This window comes from Bos indicus x Bos taurus, chromosome 16 (assembly GCF_003369695.1).
Source record: "Bos indicus x Bos taurus breed Angus x Brahman F1 hybrid chromosome 16, Bos_hybrid_MaternalHap_v2.0, whole genome shotgun sequence".
Classification (NCBI taxonomy): Eukaryota; Metazoa; Chordata; class Mammalia; order Artiodactyla; family Bovidae; genus Bos; species Bos indicus x Bos taurus.
Genome location: NC_040091.1, coordinates 514,606 through 532,594, shown reverse-complemented (window position 1 = coordinate 532,594; position 17,989 = coordinate 514,606). Strand labels below are relative to the sequence as shown.

Here is a 17,989-nt window from a genome sequence, read left to right as displayed (position 1 = left end):
GCAGTAACTTAAATGGTTTTACATTTTACTTAGAAACATATATTTATAAGATTCTTTCATGGATCTTATATACTATTTAGGCTGATTAGGAATAAGGTTTACCACAATCAGCTTTTTATTCATCCTTTTATTTTTTCCATCTGTGTTCACTTGCCTGCTTCCCTTTGCTGACATCTACCATAAAAATAATGAGACTGACCATTTTAAGTGTGGCATAGCAAAGGGTCAGAGTCCTGGCTCTGCCATTTATTGGGTATTATGGCTTTGGTGGGCTTCCCTGGTAGCTCAGGTGGTAAAGAATCTCCTTGCAATGCAGGAGACCTGGGTTTGATCCCTGGGTTGGGAAGATCCCCTGGAGGAGGGTACGGCAACCCTCTCCAGTATTCTTGCCTGGAGAATCCCCATGGACAGAGGAGCCTCGCGGGCTACAGTCCATGGGGGTCGCAAAGAGTCAGACACAACTGAGCAACTTAAGCCACAGCACAGGATAGCTTTGGGTAAGTCACTGATGGCGTTTTTCAGCCACAGAATAGGAACAGTATCACCCACCTTGTGGGGTCGTGAGAACTAGAGACATTATGAAAAGTTCCTAATATAGCACAAAATCATTATCATCACCACTATCAGCTTCATGCAAAAAAAAAAACCTAAAATTCAAAACTGGCCAAAAAAATTTATGCAACAAATATTTTTAAAGAAAGATACACAAGTCAATCTCATTAAGATTCTGAAAACCCTGTCACCTGCTTTATTTCTAGATAAGGGTAAAGGGAAACAAGGAAATATTCACTTGAATTTGAGGGGCAGCTAAACTGAAAGCAAGAGTAGCAACAATTTTATGCCTCTAAGGTTACTCTGATCCATAAAGGAATGCTAAAATTTCCTTGTTTGGAGACTTAAGAGTTTAATTTTCCCCTAAAGCAAGATCATCCACTTTGGCTGGGGTAAAAGAATAAAGAACAAACTCAGTAGCACCAAATGGGGTTTAACACAGAAAATAGGGCCAGGTTTCTCCTTTCAAATGCAAAATTTTACATTAAAATATGTTTAAAAATCATAGTTGTTTTTCCTCCTGATTCAATCCTTCTCTTTCTTCTACCAGGAACCCCAGAAACCTAAAGAGCATGTGATTATTGACTAGATATACAATCCAGCTGCCCCTTCCAAACTGGAATCTGATTACAAATGGACTGGCCTAGCTCAAGGCTGCCCTCAGTGACAGGAAGCAGTATCTATGCTCTCAGGGAAAACGGATACTGAGGATGCCACCAGTCAAAAAGTCGAACGCTGTGTACTGGGTCCAGGATGACTTGCACACCCTGTTCACTGCGCAGTTTCTGACCACCATGGACAGGATAATCTTGGAACACCAGTCTCACTCGATGATGCCGCATGTCCGTGCTCACACTGATAGTAAACTGGGAGGGAAAAGTAAATTCAATACCCAAATTTAACAACCTTGTTTTCCTATGACACACTCTGAAATGAAACAGTCTAGACAATTGATATGGACTAGGCCACAAAATAATCTCTAAGTTACACTACCAGCACCTTTGCAAAAATATTAAAAATTAACAGTGGTTTTTATAAGTTTTTCTTAGCTTCATATATTTAAACTGTGCTAAAGAAAGCCTCTCAAATGGCTGCACATATTAGGATATGTGCACATAGAGTACCATCAGTGACAATTTTTAAAAACTGGATTGGAGCTATAAGAGATGATTTGAAGGGATTTTGATGAGATACATCTGATGACTTTTTTTGGAAAATAAACCACAAAATCTCTAAATGTGTTTATATATCAACATATATAGATGGATAGAGAATTGTATGAATAGGAAGAATATGGAATATGAGTATATAAATAAGTCATTAATGTGGCTTAATGAGATGCGTACCATAAAAACAGATATATGACATACTTTGAATTACACAAAATTATTTAAGACAGTGGGTATATACATGTATATATTAACAGAAACATTAAAGAACAATTCCCCAGAAGTTAAGTGCAGTTATAGGATACAAGTCTAAGTTACCTTTACTGTCTCAACATGTTTATGTATTATTTAATTCTTCACATGAAGTATGCATTACTTATTTTACCATTAAAAAAAGAATAAAGCTATTTTCAATGTGGAGGGGAACGTATCTCTGAAAATAAGCCAAAAATACAGAAAAGATAAATTACATGAACTCTCCAGTTGCCAATCCAGTTAAAAATGTTAAAAATATGGAAAATATACCAGAGGCATATTTGTTGTTTACCAATCTAATTCTTAGCTAAACCTTGTATAGTCAAGGGAATCACACAAAGGACAGAGCTGTAACCCTACATTTTAATATTCCATTTATGATACCACATGCATACTTCAGATCCTGACATATAGTGCCCATGCTTTACCATTAACCTTAATGGGATAATGTTTCTCAAACATTAACGAGCACAACACAGGAGATATAAAACCATTCTATTCACTATGGAGAAGGAAACAGAGGTAAAATATTCTCAGACATAACTAACTTCTCCACAAATAAGTCTAGTCCTAATATAAAAGTCAGTTTTCAGATTTTATTTAAAATTATTTTAAACAATAATTTTTTTCAAATATTTCTTCCTCAGTGGTTAAATATACAAATCTTTCAAACTCTAGGTACAGTGACAGTCTACGAAAGAACCGAGGATGACATCCTGTCTCCACTTACCAGGGTAAATATCATTCCCATGACAATTGGAATAAAGATGAAATTGAGGGTGGTGACCTGCAGTAGGCAGCAGTCCTGGTCTGGGTTGGTATGAACATCTTCGTACTGAATGGGAGGCTGCAATCCTCCCATACACTTGCTCTTTAATCTTGGGGACTGAGAAGAATTAAGAATTACTCTCATGGATTAGAGGAAATGTTATGGCTCTAAGACTCCACCAATGAAAATGCTTAACTAAAGCTGCTGAGATCCATTTTTCTGTTATCTCTTCTCTCTTTAATATATATATCAGCTTCTACACAGATCAAGGAAAGCCCTTTGAAAGATGAGGAAACACATGCAAGCACATGCAGAACAGGTCCTCTCAGTAGCCAAGATCTCAGGTACAGTCCAAGCAAAAAGCAGAAAGAAAGGTACAATAGTATCTGCTCTTCCTGCAAACACTCTTGGCAGTCCCTCTCCCCATGGCTTCCTCAAATTGCCTCAGATATATACAACCATGTGAATTATTATTGTTTACAAATACATTTTCTTTGAAAAAAAATTCTAGGCAAATAACCTCAATACATTGTTTTAACAAGTTCTCTCCTTTCCCCTACTTTTAAGTCTTCAAGTATACAGAAAAATTAATAAAACCATGCAATAAACTCCTGTATACCCTTTACCATTGGATATTCTGCCATATTTGTTTTCTTTCCTCTCACATCTCTCATTTTATAAATATATATATATTCACATGTTTAAAAAAAAAATCACAGCTCTGAGGTGGGGGAGGCAAAGTCATTTGAAAGTAACATTGGCACCTAAAAAAATTAACAATAATTTCATATCATCTAATATCCACAGAATCTTCAAATTTAATTGTACCAAAAATGTCTTTTATACATAAAGAGGTATCTCATTGTTCATTAATCCAGGATCTGCTCAAGGTTTACTCTATGCATTGAGCTATTAAATCTTTGTGCCTCTTTAATATAAAATAATTCCCTCTTTCTTTTCATGACATTATTATAAGTTTTAATGTGTAGTATCTGATTTTAAAAAGGCAGTTTTATGTTTAGTAAAATCAGAGCAAGGTATTATCTGAAAAGCAAAGAGATGATAAAAACGCATACCTGTTTTTTGAACTTGAAGTTGAATTCCCACATTGGTTCCTGTCTGTTCCCAACAATCTTTCTGCACCAGAAAAGTAAGCACTGTAAGAAAATAAAAATAACCTTTCTGTTGCTAGCTCTAAAGACAGCCATGGCTCCAATGCTGAGATTTTACTTTGGCACAGATAGAAACCCCCATATCCTGCCCCCTCACCCCCCAATTTGACATTGGTGCAACATGAGAAGAGATAACCCCAAGGCTGTTCAGTAAAGAGAAGAGGTACCGATAAAAGTCAACCTCAGATGCTATTAAGGTCAACCCCTATTGTTCTCATCTTTAAAGACAGAAACACGGTCTCTAGAGACTGGGGCATTCAGCAGGCCACTACTCTATATTAAAATATAAGGGCAGTCAGTAGCCATCAGATAAGATGATAACAAAGCCATAAAACAGGCAGAGATAGCCAACCCTGAATGTAATAGGAGCAAACCACTCAGGACCTTCTGGGAGCAGACAGCCAGTATGGAAACTACAGAGCTGAGCTGAATTCAATCTAGAGTAAGCCCCTCAAGGAAAGTCAGGCTACAGCTAGGGTTAACACAAGAAGTTAAGTACCTCCCAGGGGATAAGGGGTGGGTCGTCCGCCGTGCCAGCTGTCCTGCCCTTCAGACATGCCCTGTACGTCCTGCTGTTCCATCAAAAATAATGGGCTTGGCTTTAAGGGGCAAACACTTCTGCTGCCAACACAACGGCTCCAGTGTCCCACACAAGCTATGCTACTGAAAAGAGAGAGAGGGAGAATCAAATACGAAAAGGTGGAGTCCAGCAACATGTGACAACTTCCTTCAGGCATGCTGGCAACTTCCTGAATGCCATGCGATTATGGTTATACTAGCAAGGCAATGCATGGGACATAGGCCACTGCAGGTCCCACATCCTCCAGATCTCTAAACAATGGACACAAAAACAGCAGACAGGTGGCCTAGGCTTCCTGTCTCGGTTAAGATTTTTGTTATCACCACTGTTAGTAGTCCACTTAAAAAATTAATATACAATTATAAAAATATGAAGACATGGGCATTTTAGATTTAGGAGTAGCACTTGCATTGTGCACTGGAGCCGCAAGGATGTCCAGCATGAAGTCTGCCCAGTGCTGCTCTGCTCCCAGCAACTGATTAGCACCCAGCCACAGTCAGCTTTGGGGTGATCCCACCTCACCACAGTTAACCTGCGATGATCAAAGGTCATTTGGGAGAAGGAAAACTATAAATGTGAAAAGATACTCTGTCTACTCATATTATGAGAAGGAATAAATTTCTACCCCCTCAGCATTCTAACCCTGCCCTAAGTCCATCAACTAGTGTGACATTAAATTGAGCTCAGCCAATGACCCTGATCACCTCAGTTTACAATCCTGGGAAGAACCATGATGATCTTGAAATCAACAGTACTCTTTTAATCAATATGTATCAGGTAGAATGTTCTTACACTAGAGCTGAACTAGGGAAAAAGAATCATTAACATCCAAAGCATAAAAAACAAAATAGAATTACGAAGTACTAAAGAACATCAGACTTTGGGTAGGAACAGAATTAAAAAAAAAATAATTCACAAACTCAAAAGATACAAAGTTTGGACAATAGTATTAGCTGAATGAGAAAAAAGTTGGAGACATCGACTTGCCTAAATAATCATATATGCTATAATAGTCTAGCTTGGCAAAGGTGTGTTCACAGATACCTCATGGTGGAACAAAGGACAAAATGGACCACAGGCTTACAGACCTACTTACAGATCAGAAAAATACAATGAAACTTGAATACAATGTATAAATGAATATAAACTACTGGGGAAATCCAGAGATATAAATAATGGCCTAGAACACAGGAAGAATTTTAGAGCGCTAAAGTCTATGAGTGGGAATACTTTATAGTCTCTGAAACAATCCATCCCAGAGCCTGGCAACAATAGGCACTTTGCAAATGCTGAAGAAGTCTACACCAGAATCTTTTAAGAAGGTCAATGAGAAAGTGACATTCTAGATGTCAAGGTCACATTAGAAAAAGAAAATTAGTAAGTTGTTTTATATTTTTGTATGATTTAATGGAGAAGGAAATGGCTACCCACTCCGGTATTCTAGGCTGGAGAAACCCCGTGGACAGAGGAGCCTGGGAGGCTACAGTCTATGGGGTTGCACAGAGTCGGACATGACTGAAGTTACTTAGCATATCATGATTTAAAGCACCTTTTGAGAATTATGGTTTACATCTACCAAGGAAGAACTGTGTTCTTCCTTGCTCAAACCATCAAACCATTTAAAGTGGTTCAATGTATAAGGCATGAAAATAAATTAAAGAGAATAAGGAATATGCTAAAAGCACAAGAAAGCTTTAAGGTAAAGATAACATAAGCCAGCCCAGCACAGCAGGAATGTCCTGGAGAAACGATACCCCCAAGCCCAGAAAGTTTATATTAGTCCCCGAGCAGCCTGGTATCTACAGCCCCAGACCACCCCATTAAGAAAGCTAGAAACAAGCCATCATAACAGGCCCGTCATACAAGAGTCCATTTCTTAAACCCTACCACTAATACCCACTTACTTTGGAATTCTTTAATGTGCTAGGAGTGCTTTCTGGAATGGCTGGATTCTTGGAGATTCGAGCAGCAAATGGCTCATACATATGGTACAGAGATCGGATCACACATGCCCGAAGACAGTGCAGCTTCTCCATTGACTCTGGTCGCAGGCGCAAAGGCAGAGAGGCATCCAGTGTGTAGTGTCTGAAACATGACACATTACTCCTACCAGTAAGCGACCTGTCTCTTCTGTTCTAGGCGTCTCCTAGGACTCCTGGGCTCTGTACAAACTTTACATTTCTAGTCCACTGGCAGTAGTTAGTTTGTCCCTAGTGCTCTCATGTGGTCTCTCTCTCTTACACACACACACACACACACACACACACACACACAAATCACCATCTCCTTCACTTCTCAGCTACTTTTCTTTGTTATGCAAAACCCAATTCATATATACCTTATAATCCTGCACTTCTCTATTCATTTAACATTTTTAAATCCTAGTTCACTTTAAAAAGGGCAAGTCTCTGACTTGATACTAGTACAATATACTTCAGTTACTCAAAAGAACTTGCACTGGAGAAGATCCACCAGGTTCTCTTGTCACATGTCTCAGAAAGTTCTCTACTCCCTGATAACATCCCCTTCCACCATACTCTTATCGACAGTTTATAATCTTCATTTCACTTCTAACCCAGCATCAAAAGTTAGCCCTCTTATTAATCACATCATTCACTCTCCTCACCACTGCAACTATACAGAGCCACATAAATGCAAAGACTATGCAATCAAGATGACTAGCAAATCTAAGAAACAACCAACCCAGTTGGAAAGATAAACAGATGGGCATCTATAGTTTCTGAGAATTCTAGCTAAGATAAACCTCTGAAGCAAAGTCAAAAACAGTTATTTTTGAGACCTTACTTTTGCTGAAAGTATTAGGTTGGTGCAAAAGTAACTGGGATTTTACAATGTTGAACTTTGCCACTTCATATTGGAATACATTCTTAAATAAATGTGGATATATTATACATCATTTTAGTGTACATTTCTCACTTTTTTTTTTTCGCTAATGACATTACTTGTTGTTTATTTTGTATTTACTTTAGACTATGGAAATGATGTTAGACAAGAAGCAAATTGGAGTGGTTTTTATTTGAGTTCAAAATGGGTCATAAAGCAGCAGAGACAACTCACAACATCAACAATGCATTTGGCCCAGAACTGCTACCAATCACAGTGCAGTGGTGGTTCAAGATGTTTTGAAAAGGAGACGAGAGCCTTGAAGATGAGGAGTGTAGCAGCCAACCAGTGGAAGTTGACAACAACCAATTGAGAACCATCATCAAAGGTGAGCCTCTTACAGCTATAGGAGAAGTTGCTGAAGAACTCAACATTGACCATTCTATGGTCATTTGGCATCTGAAGCAAATTGGAAAGGTGAAAAAGCTCAATAAGTAGTTGCCTCATGACCTGACCAAAAATAAAAAAAATTGTCATTCTGAATTGTCGTCTTCTAGGGCTTCCCTGGTGGCTCAGAGGGTAAAGTGTCTGCCTACAATGCGGGAAAGCCAGGTTCGATCCCTGGGTCGGGAAGATCCCCTGAAGAAGGAAATGGCAACCCACTCCAGTACTCTTGCCTGGAAAATCCCATGGACGGAGAAGCCTGGTAGGTTACAGTCCATGGGGTCGCAAAGAGTCGGACATGACTGAGCGGAGTGATTTCACTTTACATTACTATTCTACGCGACAACAATGAACCATTTCTCAATCGGATTGTGATATGCGATAAAAAGTGGATTTTATACAACAACCAGCAATGACCAGCTCAGTGGCTGGACTGAGAAGCTCCAGAGCACTTCCCAAAGCCAAACTTGTATCAAAAAAGGTCATGGTCACTGTTTGGTAGTCTGCTGCCCATCTGATCCACTACAGCTTTCTGAATCCCAGCAAAACCATTACACCTGAGAAGTATGCTCAGTAAATTGATGAAATTCACCAAAAACTGCAATGCCTGCAGCCAGCATTGGTGAATAGATTGGGCCCAAGAATTATTCTCTACAACAATGCCTGAATGCACATTGCACAACTGACACTTTAAAAGTTGAACAAGAAAAAAAAAAAAGTTGAATGATTGGGCAATGAAGTTTTGCCTTATCTGCCATATTAACCTGACCTCTTGCCAACTGACTACCACTTCTTCAAGCATCTCAACAACTTTTTGCAGGTAAAACGCTTCCACAAGCAGCAGGAGGCAGAAATGCGTTCCAAGAGTTCACTGAATCCGGAGGCGTAGATTTTCATTCTACAGGGATAAACAAACTTATTTCTTGTTGGCAAAAATGTTTTGAATGTAATGGTTTCTATTTTGATTAACAAAGATATGTTTGAGCCTAGTTACAATGATTTAAAATTCACTGCCTGAAACGGCAACTACTTTTGTACCAACCTAATAAATATTCTGCTTGGGGGTAAGGAGGTAATCATAGGGAAGACAATTACCTGAATGAATTAATATCAATTTTAAAGAGGAGCTCAAGGAAGTCAAAGCTACGTTCATGCCCAGGCATGAATTAGAGAAAGTGAAGAGGTCACCATCCAGGGAGTAGCATCAAATCAAAAACAATGAAATCAGCCACACAGATAACATAGTGAGCTTTCTGTGGTCGCACCTTCGGTACAACCTTGTCCAAAAGGCAGCAGTGCAAGTGACAGTCCAGGCGTTCTTACAAATCAGGGAAAAATTCACAATGTCCTCAGGACGGATATAGGAGGCCAGCAATAGCCAAATATCCATGGGATACTCTTCTCCTCCAGTCCCGTTCAGGTCTTCTGAAATAGAAAAAAGAACTATAACTTCTGACCTTCTATTATATGCACATATAAAGATCCCTAATCATTTCAATTCTCCCAGGGCTTGCATAGTTAAGAAAATAGTTTAAATAGGTCCAAGGAAGTCTCTCAAACTCACATTTCCTGCTTATTGCAGCTGCTAAAATTTTTGGTTTCCTGTTGCCCAAGTGAATAGGTTGTGTTCTTAAGGCCTTTATTTATCCAGTATTTACACACTATTTTGAAGTTTTCAAAGTACCTTAGCATACATTATACCACTCAACTCCAATAATATGAAAATAAGGAAAATATTACGGTGCCCATTTTACTATATTATTGTGGCCCATATTACTTTGTGCATGTAGTCAAGGTAAACAAAATCCAGTTTTCTCCAAATTCCAACTTTACACTATAAATTCTACCCTTGATTTCCCTTGCAATCCCCATCCATCATTTTCTTCAGTTCAGTCATTTAAAAAACAAAACTGATTTTTATATAGTATAAGGAATCCTCAAAGTACAAAATAAAAAACTAAGTAAATTACAATGTATTTTCATTACTCAATAATTGCTTGCACATATGTTTTTTTTTCTTCTAGTTTCTGGTTTCACTATCAGCTTGGTCTACATTTCTGGCCACGGGCATCCAGTAATCAAAGACACCCTGTGAGGACATATCCTCACTTCTTCCTCCTTCAGACCTTATTAGTGTTAATTCTCTTGACCCTGAGGTCCATAATACATGTCAGATTCAAGTAAAAATCCACACTCCATAGAGACACCAGAATCTGGTCTAACTCTAAACTTTAATTGAGACTTAGTCATATAGCTATCCAAAACCAAGGTTTCTTTGTTTCCAGGGCAAAGCCCTGAAGCTGCATCTGCTTTTCTAGTCGCTTCCTGCAGCTCTATAAGTCAATTAGGTTCTTGCATTAGGTTCTTCATAATGGAGACCAATGCTTCTAAAACATTGTTTCTTGTGGTTCCTATGCTTCTTGAAATCTCCAGCAACCATTTAAGGCTCAGCCTACAGCCCTTGGGGCCCTCTTCTCCCACATTAAATCTCTCTCTCAGAAGGCAAACAACTTTCAGTAATTCCTCCACTGAGAATCGTGATGACTTTTACAAAGCAGAGTACTGTTAAAATTTTTCTATCTTTAGGGACAAAATTCAGTGATTATAAAAATGGCCAATATTCTTTTTTTGCAAATATTTTATACCTAATTATTAAGAAATTTCAAAACATAAATGGAATCAGTAAAGGAAAGCTTCATGTAGGTAAGTTATGTAGGACATAGAAAATTTGATAGGCATAGGTTAAGAGGAAGTATTCCAAGTGAAATAAACAGCTAACATGAAGCCTGAATATTCAGAAAAACAAAACATATGTGAAGGCAATAAACAGATAAGTTGAGCAAGATTTTGATGATATTAATAAACTGCTGTTAACTTTTTTACATGTGATAATTTTTTAAAGAGCATTTATCTTTTGGAGATAATTATCAAAATATTTACAGATATAATAATGGGATGTCTGGAAACCTTCAAACTAATTGTGCACGTGTGTGTGTTGAGATTAGGGGTGAGGGGGTGGTGGCTAAAACAAAAACAGCCATGAGTTGATAACTGTTGAAGGTATGTGATAGCCACATGGGATTCATTATACTATTCATTCTTCTTTTGTATACGCTCCTTTCTTAAAAGAAAAAAGAGGCAGGGGGGTGGGAGACTGGTTTGATGAGAATAAAGGACCTTAATGAGGGTAAAGTGGAGCAAGGAAGTAAAAGATGAATTATAGCTAAGAGTTTGTAAACCACAAGTCATATGTCTGATAAGTAACTGGGCTCCTGAATACATAAGAATTATTACAACTCAGTAACAAAAATATAACCTAATTTAAAAATGAGTGAAAGATTTAGATATTTCTCTACAGATGATATACAAAAGGCCAATAAGCACATAAAATATTCAACATTAGTATGCAAATGAAAACCATGAGATACCACTTCACATTCACTAGAATGGCTATAGTTTAAAAAGTTAAACAAATAACAAGTGTTGGCTAGGATGTGGAATTGCTAGTGGGACATAAAATGGAAACTTCATAAAGAAAGCTTGGTAATTCCTCAAAAAGTTAAACACAGTTACCATGTCATCTAGCAATTTCACTCCTACCCAACAGAAATGAAAATACTTCAGACAAAAATTTGTCCATGAGTTAGTAACATTATTCATAATAGTCAAATAAAAAGGAATGAAACACTGATGTACGCTACAATACGGATGAACCTTGAAAACACTATGCTAAGTCAAAGCAGTCAGATGCAAAAGGCCACATATTATATGATATATGATTTCATTTATATGAAATGTCCAGAGTAGGCGAATCTATAAAGACCGAAAGTAGTTTGGTGGTTGCCTGGGAGGAAGGGATGGGTGGGAAAGAGTGTTAGGAGGGAATTAGGTTTGGGTTGACAGAAATGTTCTAACTTAGATCATGTTGATGGCTACAGAACTCTGTGTGAACATATTAAAACCATACATTGCACACTTTAAAGGGATGTATTTTGTCTCAATAAAGATGTTTTAAAAATCTGTAAGGTCTTCTGTGGAACGTGCTCAAAACCAAAGAAGAAAATCAAGAGCAATATCTAACATTGATACAATGGTGACAATAGGCAGGGATTTCAAGCAAGAAAGAGAGAAGAATGTCTATTAGCATCCTTGGTTCTGGAAAAGAGTGGTATAACTGACAATAACTGGCATAATTGCAAAGCAATGTCAGTTCATTTATTACTGATTATTTCAATTGTCATTGTTCAGTTGCTCAGTCGTGTCCAACTATTTGCAACCCCATGGACTGCAGCATTCCAGGCTTCCCTGTCCTTCACCATTTCCTGGAGCTTGCTCAAACTCACATCCATTGAGTTGGTGATGCCATCCAACCATCTCATCCTCTGTCATCCCCTTCTCTTCCTGCCTTCAATCTTTCTCAGCATCAAGGTCTTTTCCAAGGAGTCAGCTCTTCGCATCAGGTGGCCAAAATACTGGAGTTTCCGCTTCAACATCAGTCCTTCCAATGAATATTCAGGACTGATTTCCTTTAGGATGGACTGGTTGGATCTCCTTGCAGTCACCAGGGGACTCTCAAGAATCTTCTCCAACACCACAATTCAAAAGCAGCAGTTCTTCGGTACTCAGCTTTCGTGATGGTCCAACTCTCACAACCATCCATGATACGTGGAAAAACCATAGCTTTGACTGGATGGACCTTTGTCGACAAAATAATGTCTCTGCTTTTTAATAGGCTATCTAGGTTGGTCATAGCTTTTCTTCCCAGGAACAAGTGTCTTTTAATTTCATGGCTGCAGTCACCATCTACAGTGATTCTGGAACCCAAGAAAATAGTCTGTCACTGTTTCTATTGTTTCCCCATCTATTTACAATGAAGTGATGGGACTGGATGCCATGATCTTCATTTTTGGAATTTTGAGTTTTAAGCCAGCTTTTTCACTCTTCTCTTTCACCTTCATCAAGAGTCTCTTTAGTTCCCCTTCACTTTCTGCCATAAGGGTAATGTCATCTGCATATCTGAGGTTATTGCTATTTCTCCCAGTAATCTTGATTCCAGCTTATCATTCTTCCAGCCCAGTATTTCACATAATGTACTCTGCATATAAGTTAAATAAGCAGGGTGACAATATACAGCCTTGACGTACTCCTTCTCCAAGTTTGAACCAGTCCATTGTTCCATGTCTGGTTCTAACTGGTGCTTCTTGACCTGCATACAGGTTTCACAGGAGGCAGATCAGGTGGTCTGGTATTCCCATCTCTTTAAGAATTTTCCACAGTTTGTTGTGATCCACACAGTCGAAGGCTTTAGCATAGTCAACAAAGCAGAAGTAGATGTTTTTCTGGAATTCTCTTGCTTTTTCTATGAAGCAACAGATGCTGGCAATTTGATCTCTGGTTCCTCTGCCTTTTCTAAATCCAGCTTGAACACCTGGAAGTTCTTGGTTCATGTACTCTGAAGTCAAACTTGGAGAATTTTGAGCATTACTTTGCTAGCATGTGAAATGAGTGCAATTGTGCTGTAGTTTGAACATTCTTTGGCACTACTTTCTTTGGGATTAGAATGAAAACTGACCTTTTTCCAGCCCTGTGGCCACTGCTGAGTTTTCCAAATTTGCTGATTATTTCAAAATATTTTAACAAATGCAAAAGTCTGTTATCTGATTCTCAAGTATAGGTGAAAGTTCTCATAGATCTGAGACCAAAACTACACATTATTATTTTAACTTCCCCCTGACTCTAGCCGATCATCAGAACCACTTTAGCTTTATCAAAAGGTACCCTGAGACCTCACTGGTAGTGCAGTGGATAAGAATCTGCCTGCCAATGCAGGGGACACAGGTTCAATCCCTAATTCAGGAAGATTCCACACGCCATAGAGCAACTAAGCCTGTGCACAACTATTGAGCCTGTGTGCTACCACTACTGAAGTTCACGTGTCTAGAGTATGTGTTCTACAACAAGAGAAGCCACCACAATGAGAAGCCCACACACCAAAACAAAGAGTAGCCCTCACCCACCGCAACTAGAGAAAGCCCCCACAAAAAGCAATAGAGACCCAGTGCAGCCAATACGTAAATAATTTTCAAAAATTACAAATAAAAAAGAATAGGTATTCTGGGCTCCATTCCAAGAGTATGAGTTTTTAATTCTGGAGCAAACCAATGAATGATGGATTGGCACATTATATACCATTAATCTAACTTTCTTTGTTTCACTTGTGTAAGTTTTATCACCACTAATACATAAATATCACATGTTTCTATTTACTACAGTACCTAGTAGACATAAAGCAGACATTAACAACTGCAGAGTACATACATATCTAACTGAAATGAAACTGGTTATATAAAAATCCAAATATTTACAAGAACATTTTTGTCAAAAGTTTTCTTCCTTACACATTCAGAAATCCAGAAATGCAAAGGCTTTTTGTTCTCCTGTTGTTAAATGGATTTTACCTGATAATGTTCTCAATCATAATACGTTCTCAATGAACAGCTACTACAGTTTACAGCTCCAGAAATATACTGACTGTTACGACTCTCCTTTCCTCTCAAATTTAGATATAAGTGGAAAGCCCTGGTATATTAAAGTCCTGTCCTACTCCTAACATTCAAACTCGGGTTCCCTACTGGTATCACCTCTTGTGTTACTGAGAAGTGACAGCTTCAAGTTATCACCACAGATAGGACTAATAATCCAAAAGAAAGCAAGCCTTGTACCTCTGTGCCTCTTGCTTTTCTTTTTTCTGGAGATAGTTCTCTCATGGATGCTTTCCTCCTGGGCATCAGTCTCACCACTGCTGTCGATGATGTCACAGGGCTCACCAGCCCCAGAAAGAGCTTCCACTGCAGGAACCTGGGAGGCTTCCAAGCCACAGAGAGATTTTACTAGAAAAAAATAAGAGAATGAGACAGCAGAGCCTAAGCCTATGGCTTAGGCACGGTGTCAGCATACATGAGGAAAAGAAAACAGAAAAACAAAAAAGCAAAAGCAGTGTGGGAGTCTGCTAAAGAAAGCTGAGAATGTTAAAAAAAAAAAAAAAAAAAAAGGCATTTTAAATACAAAAAATTGGAAAGCAATGGGCAAACTGATTCCAAAATTGCAGAAACACATCAGACCTGTAATAAGGGAGTGAAACACATCAGACCTGAAATAAGGGAGTGAATTATTCTCCACTATAAACCCCGCAGGATAAAAGCAAAAAGTGAATGCTATTTTCATTTGCATAATTTCTGAGGAGAATGTTGAGAGGAATTAAATCCAATTTAACCTTAATCCTGGGCAAGAGACAGTACTTATTATAAAAACACAAGTTTCAAGGTTGAAAGTAAGAGAAGCATGAAAAAAGGAAAAAAAAAATGCTTCAAGGTTATTACACAAATAGCAGTTAAGTGAAGAATAACATATGTGAACAATAGGAAGAAGATTAATAAGCAGGAAGAAAGCAGTGGAAACCACAGAAGAGTAATCAAGGACTTATTTTTTAATAGAAAGACAAAATATTACCGCTACAGAAACTTCTACTGCTCTTGGCTAATTTTTCCCCTCCTCTGAATATTAAGTAACAACGGAGGACAGCAAACACGTTTACAGGAAGATCCCCAAAGGACTGTAAGAAAAATACTGAGGCAGAACCCCAGGAAAATAAAAAACCTAGTTTACTGTCTGAGTCTGAAAAGACTCGTTGGAAGCCTACCTTCCTGCTGAACAGCATTGGCGACAGCTTTCTTGACCCTTCCAGACCTCACGACTGCCGGATCCGAGTTGGCATAATCCGCCACGGTCACTGAAACACAGTACCAACCCTCAAAGGAAAAGGCGTACCTCCTCAGCTTACTCCCCACCAAAATTCCCTGCGCACTCCAAGTTCCCAGAGGGCCCCAGCCGCCCTCCCATTGCAGACAGGCGAGCACTCGCCACGGTGCCTTCCAGCCCTGCTTCCAGCCCTGCTTCCAGCCCCGTCTTTCAACGCCCCTGCCCCTCGCCCACCTCTTCCTGAGCAGGCGTCTTGGGCCCGGAACTTGAGTCGCTTCCCTCTCTTGGGCATGGCGACCGTGTCGGGGCGAGGCCGGGTTAGAGGGCCAGGTCCCCGGGCCATGTTTCAGGCCAGAGAGCGGGATCTGTGAGCCTAGGGCCAACTCCGGCCGGCTCCGCTGCCATCCCGCTCCAGAGACCGCAGCTCCCGCGAGGACTTAGGCCCCGGCTCCGCGTCTCATCGGCCGCCAACTCTCCTCTTCAGAAACCAATCACCCTCTGGTTTAGGGAGTACGTCATCATCTGGCGCCTGCAGATAACCCTGCGTCTGGGTTCCTAAGTGGTTGGGAGTGTGTCTTTATGGGCCGTGTTGGTTTTGTCAGACGTCTTATAAGGTAATTTTGTGTCTCAGACCGAAACCCACAACCCCGTCGATTAGAACTGAGTTTACCTTCTTGTCTCCCCAGTTTTTCTGCTATTGTCTCTGTCCATCCGCCAGGTTCCCTTCAGTACACCCAAAGCGCGTTTGTCATTCTCGTGCTCATCTCTCAGGCCACAAAGGCATAGTCTAACATGGGTAAGCCTTCACTCTAATTTCTTATACTAAAGCTATACATTTCTGAATTCTGAAATTTGGGGGAAGGTTTCTTAAAAGTTTATTGATTTACACCATCCTCCAAGATAAATTGGAGAAGGAAATGGCAACGCACTCCAGTACCCCTGCCTGGAAAATGCCATGGACAGAGAAGTCTGGTAGGCTACTGTCCATGGGGTCTCAAGAGTCGGACACGACTTAGCGACTAAACCACCACCACCACCAAGATAAATACTAGTAGGGTTGATGAGGAAAGAATGGTGTCTCCTTTGTTTTGAGTGAGAAAAACTTCACGGAACTAAGGTTATAGAACTGTGACGGAGCAGGATCCTGGTCTAGTATCCAGTAGGAATAAGTTATTGTGGGTCCTAAATGAGGTTCTTTGTCCTTCTAACTTCTTTGCAGCTACCAAAAGGTGCTAATCCCTGCCTTGAGAAGCATGGTACTTAGGGACCAGGAACCCAACCAGGACCCACCAAACAGTGCCATCCTAACATGTTTAGGATCCAACTTATGTTTTTAATCTAATTAAACATAAACATAGACATTTGTTAGGCACAAACCACGGGCCTTTTACTAACATTGTGTAACACTAGAGATTGTGCTAATAAGGTTGAATCAGGAATTGTGTTAGAAATTAAATATAATTGTAGTCATGAAATAGTCAAACTTAATTTATCTAAAGTAATAACATGAACAAGGGTCTAACAGACTGAACTAAAAGAAATTTGTTTTATTTTTAAAATAATTTTCCATGTAATTTATATTCGTAGTCAAAATGCAGCTGGTAAATCTCCAAACCTTCTCATTTCACAACAGTAGTAAATTTGCAGGGGATGTTGATTTGGATCCCTGGTCAGGGACCTAGGATGCCACATACCAAAATAAATAAATAAATAAATGGAAGCAATATTATAACAAATTCAATAAAGACTAAAAAAAGAATATGAAGATCTTAAGCAAAGCTCTTCTTGAGTTCCTTTGGTCACATCAGTGGAACAGAACACATGTAGATCTTTTATTTCACCTTTTACTCAGTTCAGTTCAGTCGCTCAGTTGTGTTCGACTCTTTGCGACCCCATGAATCACAGCATGCCAGGCCTCCCTGTCCATCACCAACTCCTGGAGTTAACCCAAACTCGTGTCCATCGAGTCGGTGATGCCATCCAGCCATCTCATCCTCTGTCATCCCCTTCTCCTCCTGCCCCCAATCCTTCCCAACATCAGGGTTTTTTCCAATGAGTCAACTCTTCACATGAGGTGGCCAAAGTATTGGAGTTTCATGAGAAATATCATGAGAAACGCTGGGCTGGAAGAAGCACAAGCTGGAATCCAGATTGCCGAGAGAAATATCACTAACTTCACATATGCAGATGACACCACCCTTATGGCAGAAAGTGAAGAGGAACTAAAAAGCCTCTTGATGAAAGTGAAAGAGGAGAGTGAAAAAGTTGGCTTAAAGCTCAACATTTAGAAAACGAAGATCATGGCATCTGGTCCCATCACTTCATGGGAAATAGATGGGGAAACAGTGGAAACAGTGTCAGACTGTATTTTTTTGGGCTCCAAAATCACTGCAGATGGTGACTGCAGCCATGAAATTAAAAGACACTTACTCCTTGGAAGGAAAGT

At 39.4% G+C, this 17,989-nt stretch overlaps 1 protein-coding gene and 1 long non-coding RNA gene across 6 annotated transcripts in view; one reads left to right on the top strand and one right to left on the bottom strand.

The window, feature by feature from the left end:
- Window positions 1-653: 653 nt before the first annotated feature.
- On the bottom strand, window positions 654-16,034 carry TMEM183A (transmembrane protein 183A). 5 transcript variants are annotated; one of them, XM_027564154.1, is made up of 8 exons: window positions 15,778-16,034; window positions 15,485-15,574; window positions 14,508-14,675; window positions 9,051-9,207; window positions 6,402-6,582; window positions 3,822-3,902; window positions 2,707-2,862; window positions 654-1,418 (listed from the first exon to the last, which is right to left on the bottom strand). In XM_027564154.1, exons 1-8 carry the CDS (start codon window positions 15,884-15,886, stop codon window positions 1,233-1,235), a joined length of 1,128 nt encoding a protein of 375 aa, XP_027419955.1. In that variant the 5' UTR covers window positions 15,887-16,034; the 3' UTR covers window positions 654-1,232. The 5 variants fall into 5 exon arrangements, with proteins under 5 accessions (XP_027419955.1, XP_027419959.1, XP_027419954.1 ...); XM_027564158.1 differs by having other exon boundaries at window positions 2,707-2,854; XM_027564153.1 differs by having other exon boundaries at window positions 9,051-9,210; window positions 15,778-16,027.
- A 33-nt stretch (window positions 16,035-16,067) lies between these two features.
- The window catches only part of LOC113906267, a 35,099-nt gene continuing 33,177 nt past the window's right edge, over window positions 16,068-17,989 (top strand). The window contains exons 1-2 of the long non-coding RNA XR_003514826.1: window positions 16,068-16,157; window positions 16,230-16,339. This is a non-coding gene — a long non-coding RNA (uncharacterized LOC113906267). The remainder of the gene's footprint in view (window positions 16,158-16,229; window positions 16,340-17,989) is intronic.

What these genes read in the sequence shown, in the direction of transcription:
- TMEM183A (XM_027564153.1), bottom strand. Translation starts at nt 15,886, where the DNA reads ATGGCCCGGGGACCTGGCCCTCTAACCCGGCCTCGCCCCGACACGGTC. An exon ending in GCACATTAAAGAATTCCAAA is followed by an intron (nt 3,903 to 6,401) that starts GTAAGTGGGTAT and finishes ATTTTCTTACAG; the next exon opens with TGCTTACTTTTCTGGTGCAG. An exon ending in ACTTCAAGTTCAAAAAACAG is followed by an intron (nt 2,863 to 3,821) that starts GTATGCGTTTTT and finishes AATTCTTCTCAG; the next exon opens with TCCCCAAGATTAAAGAGCAA.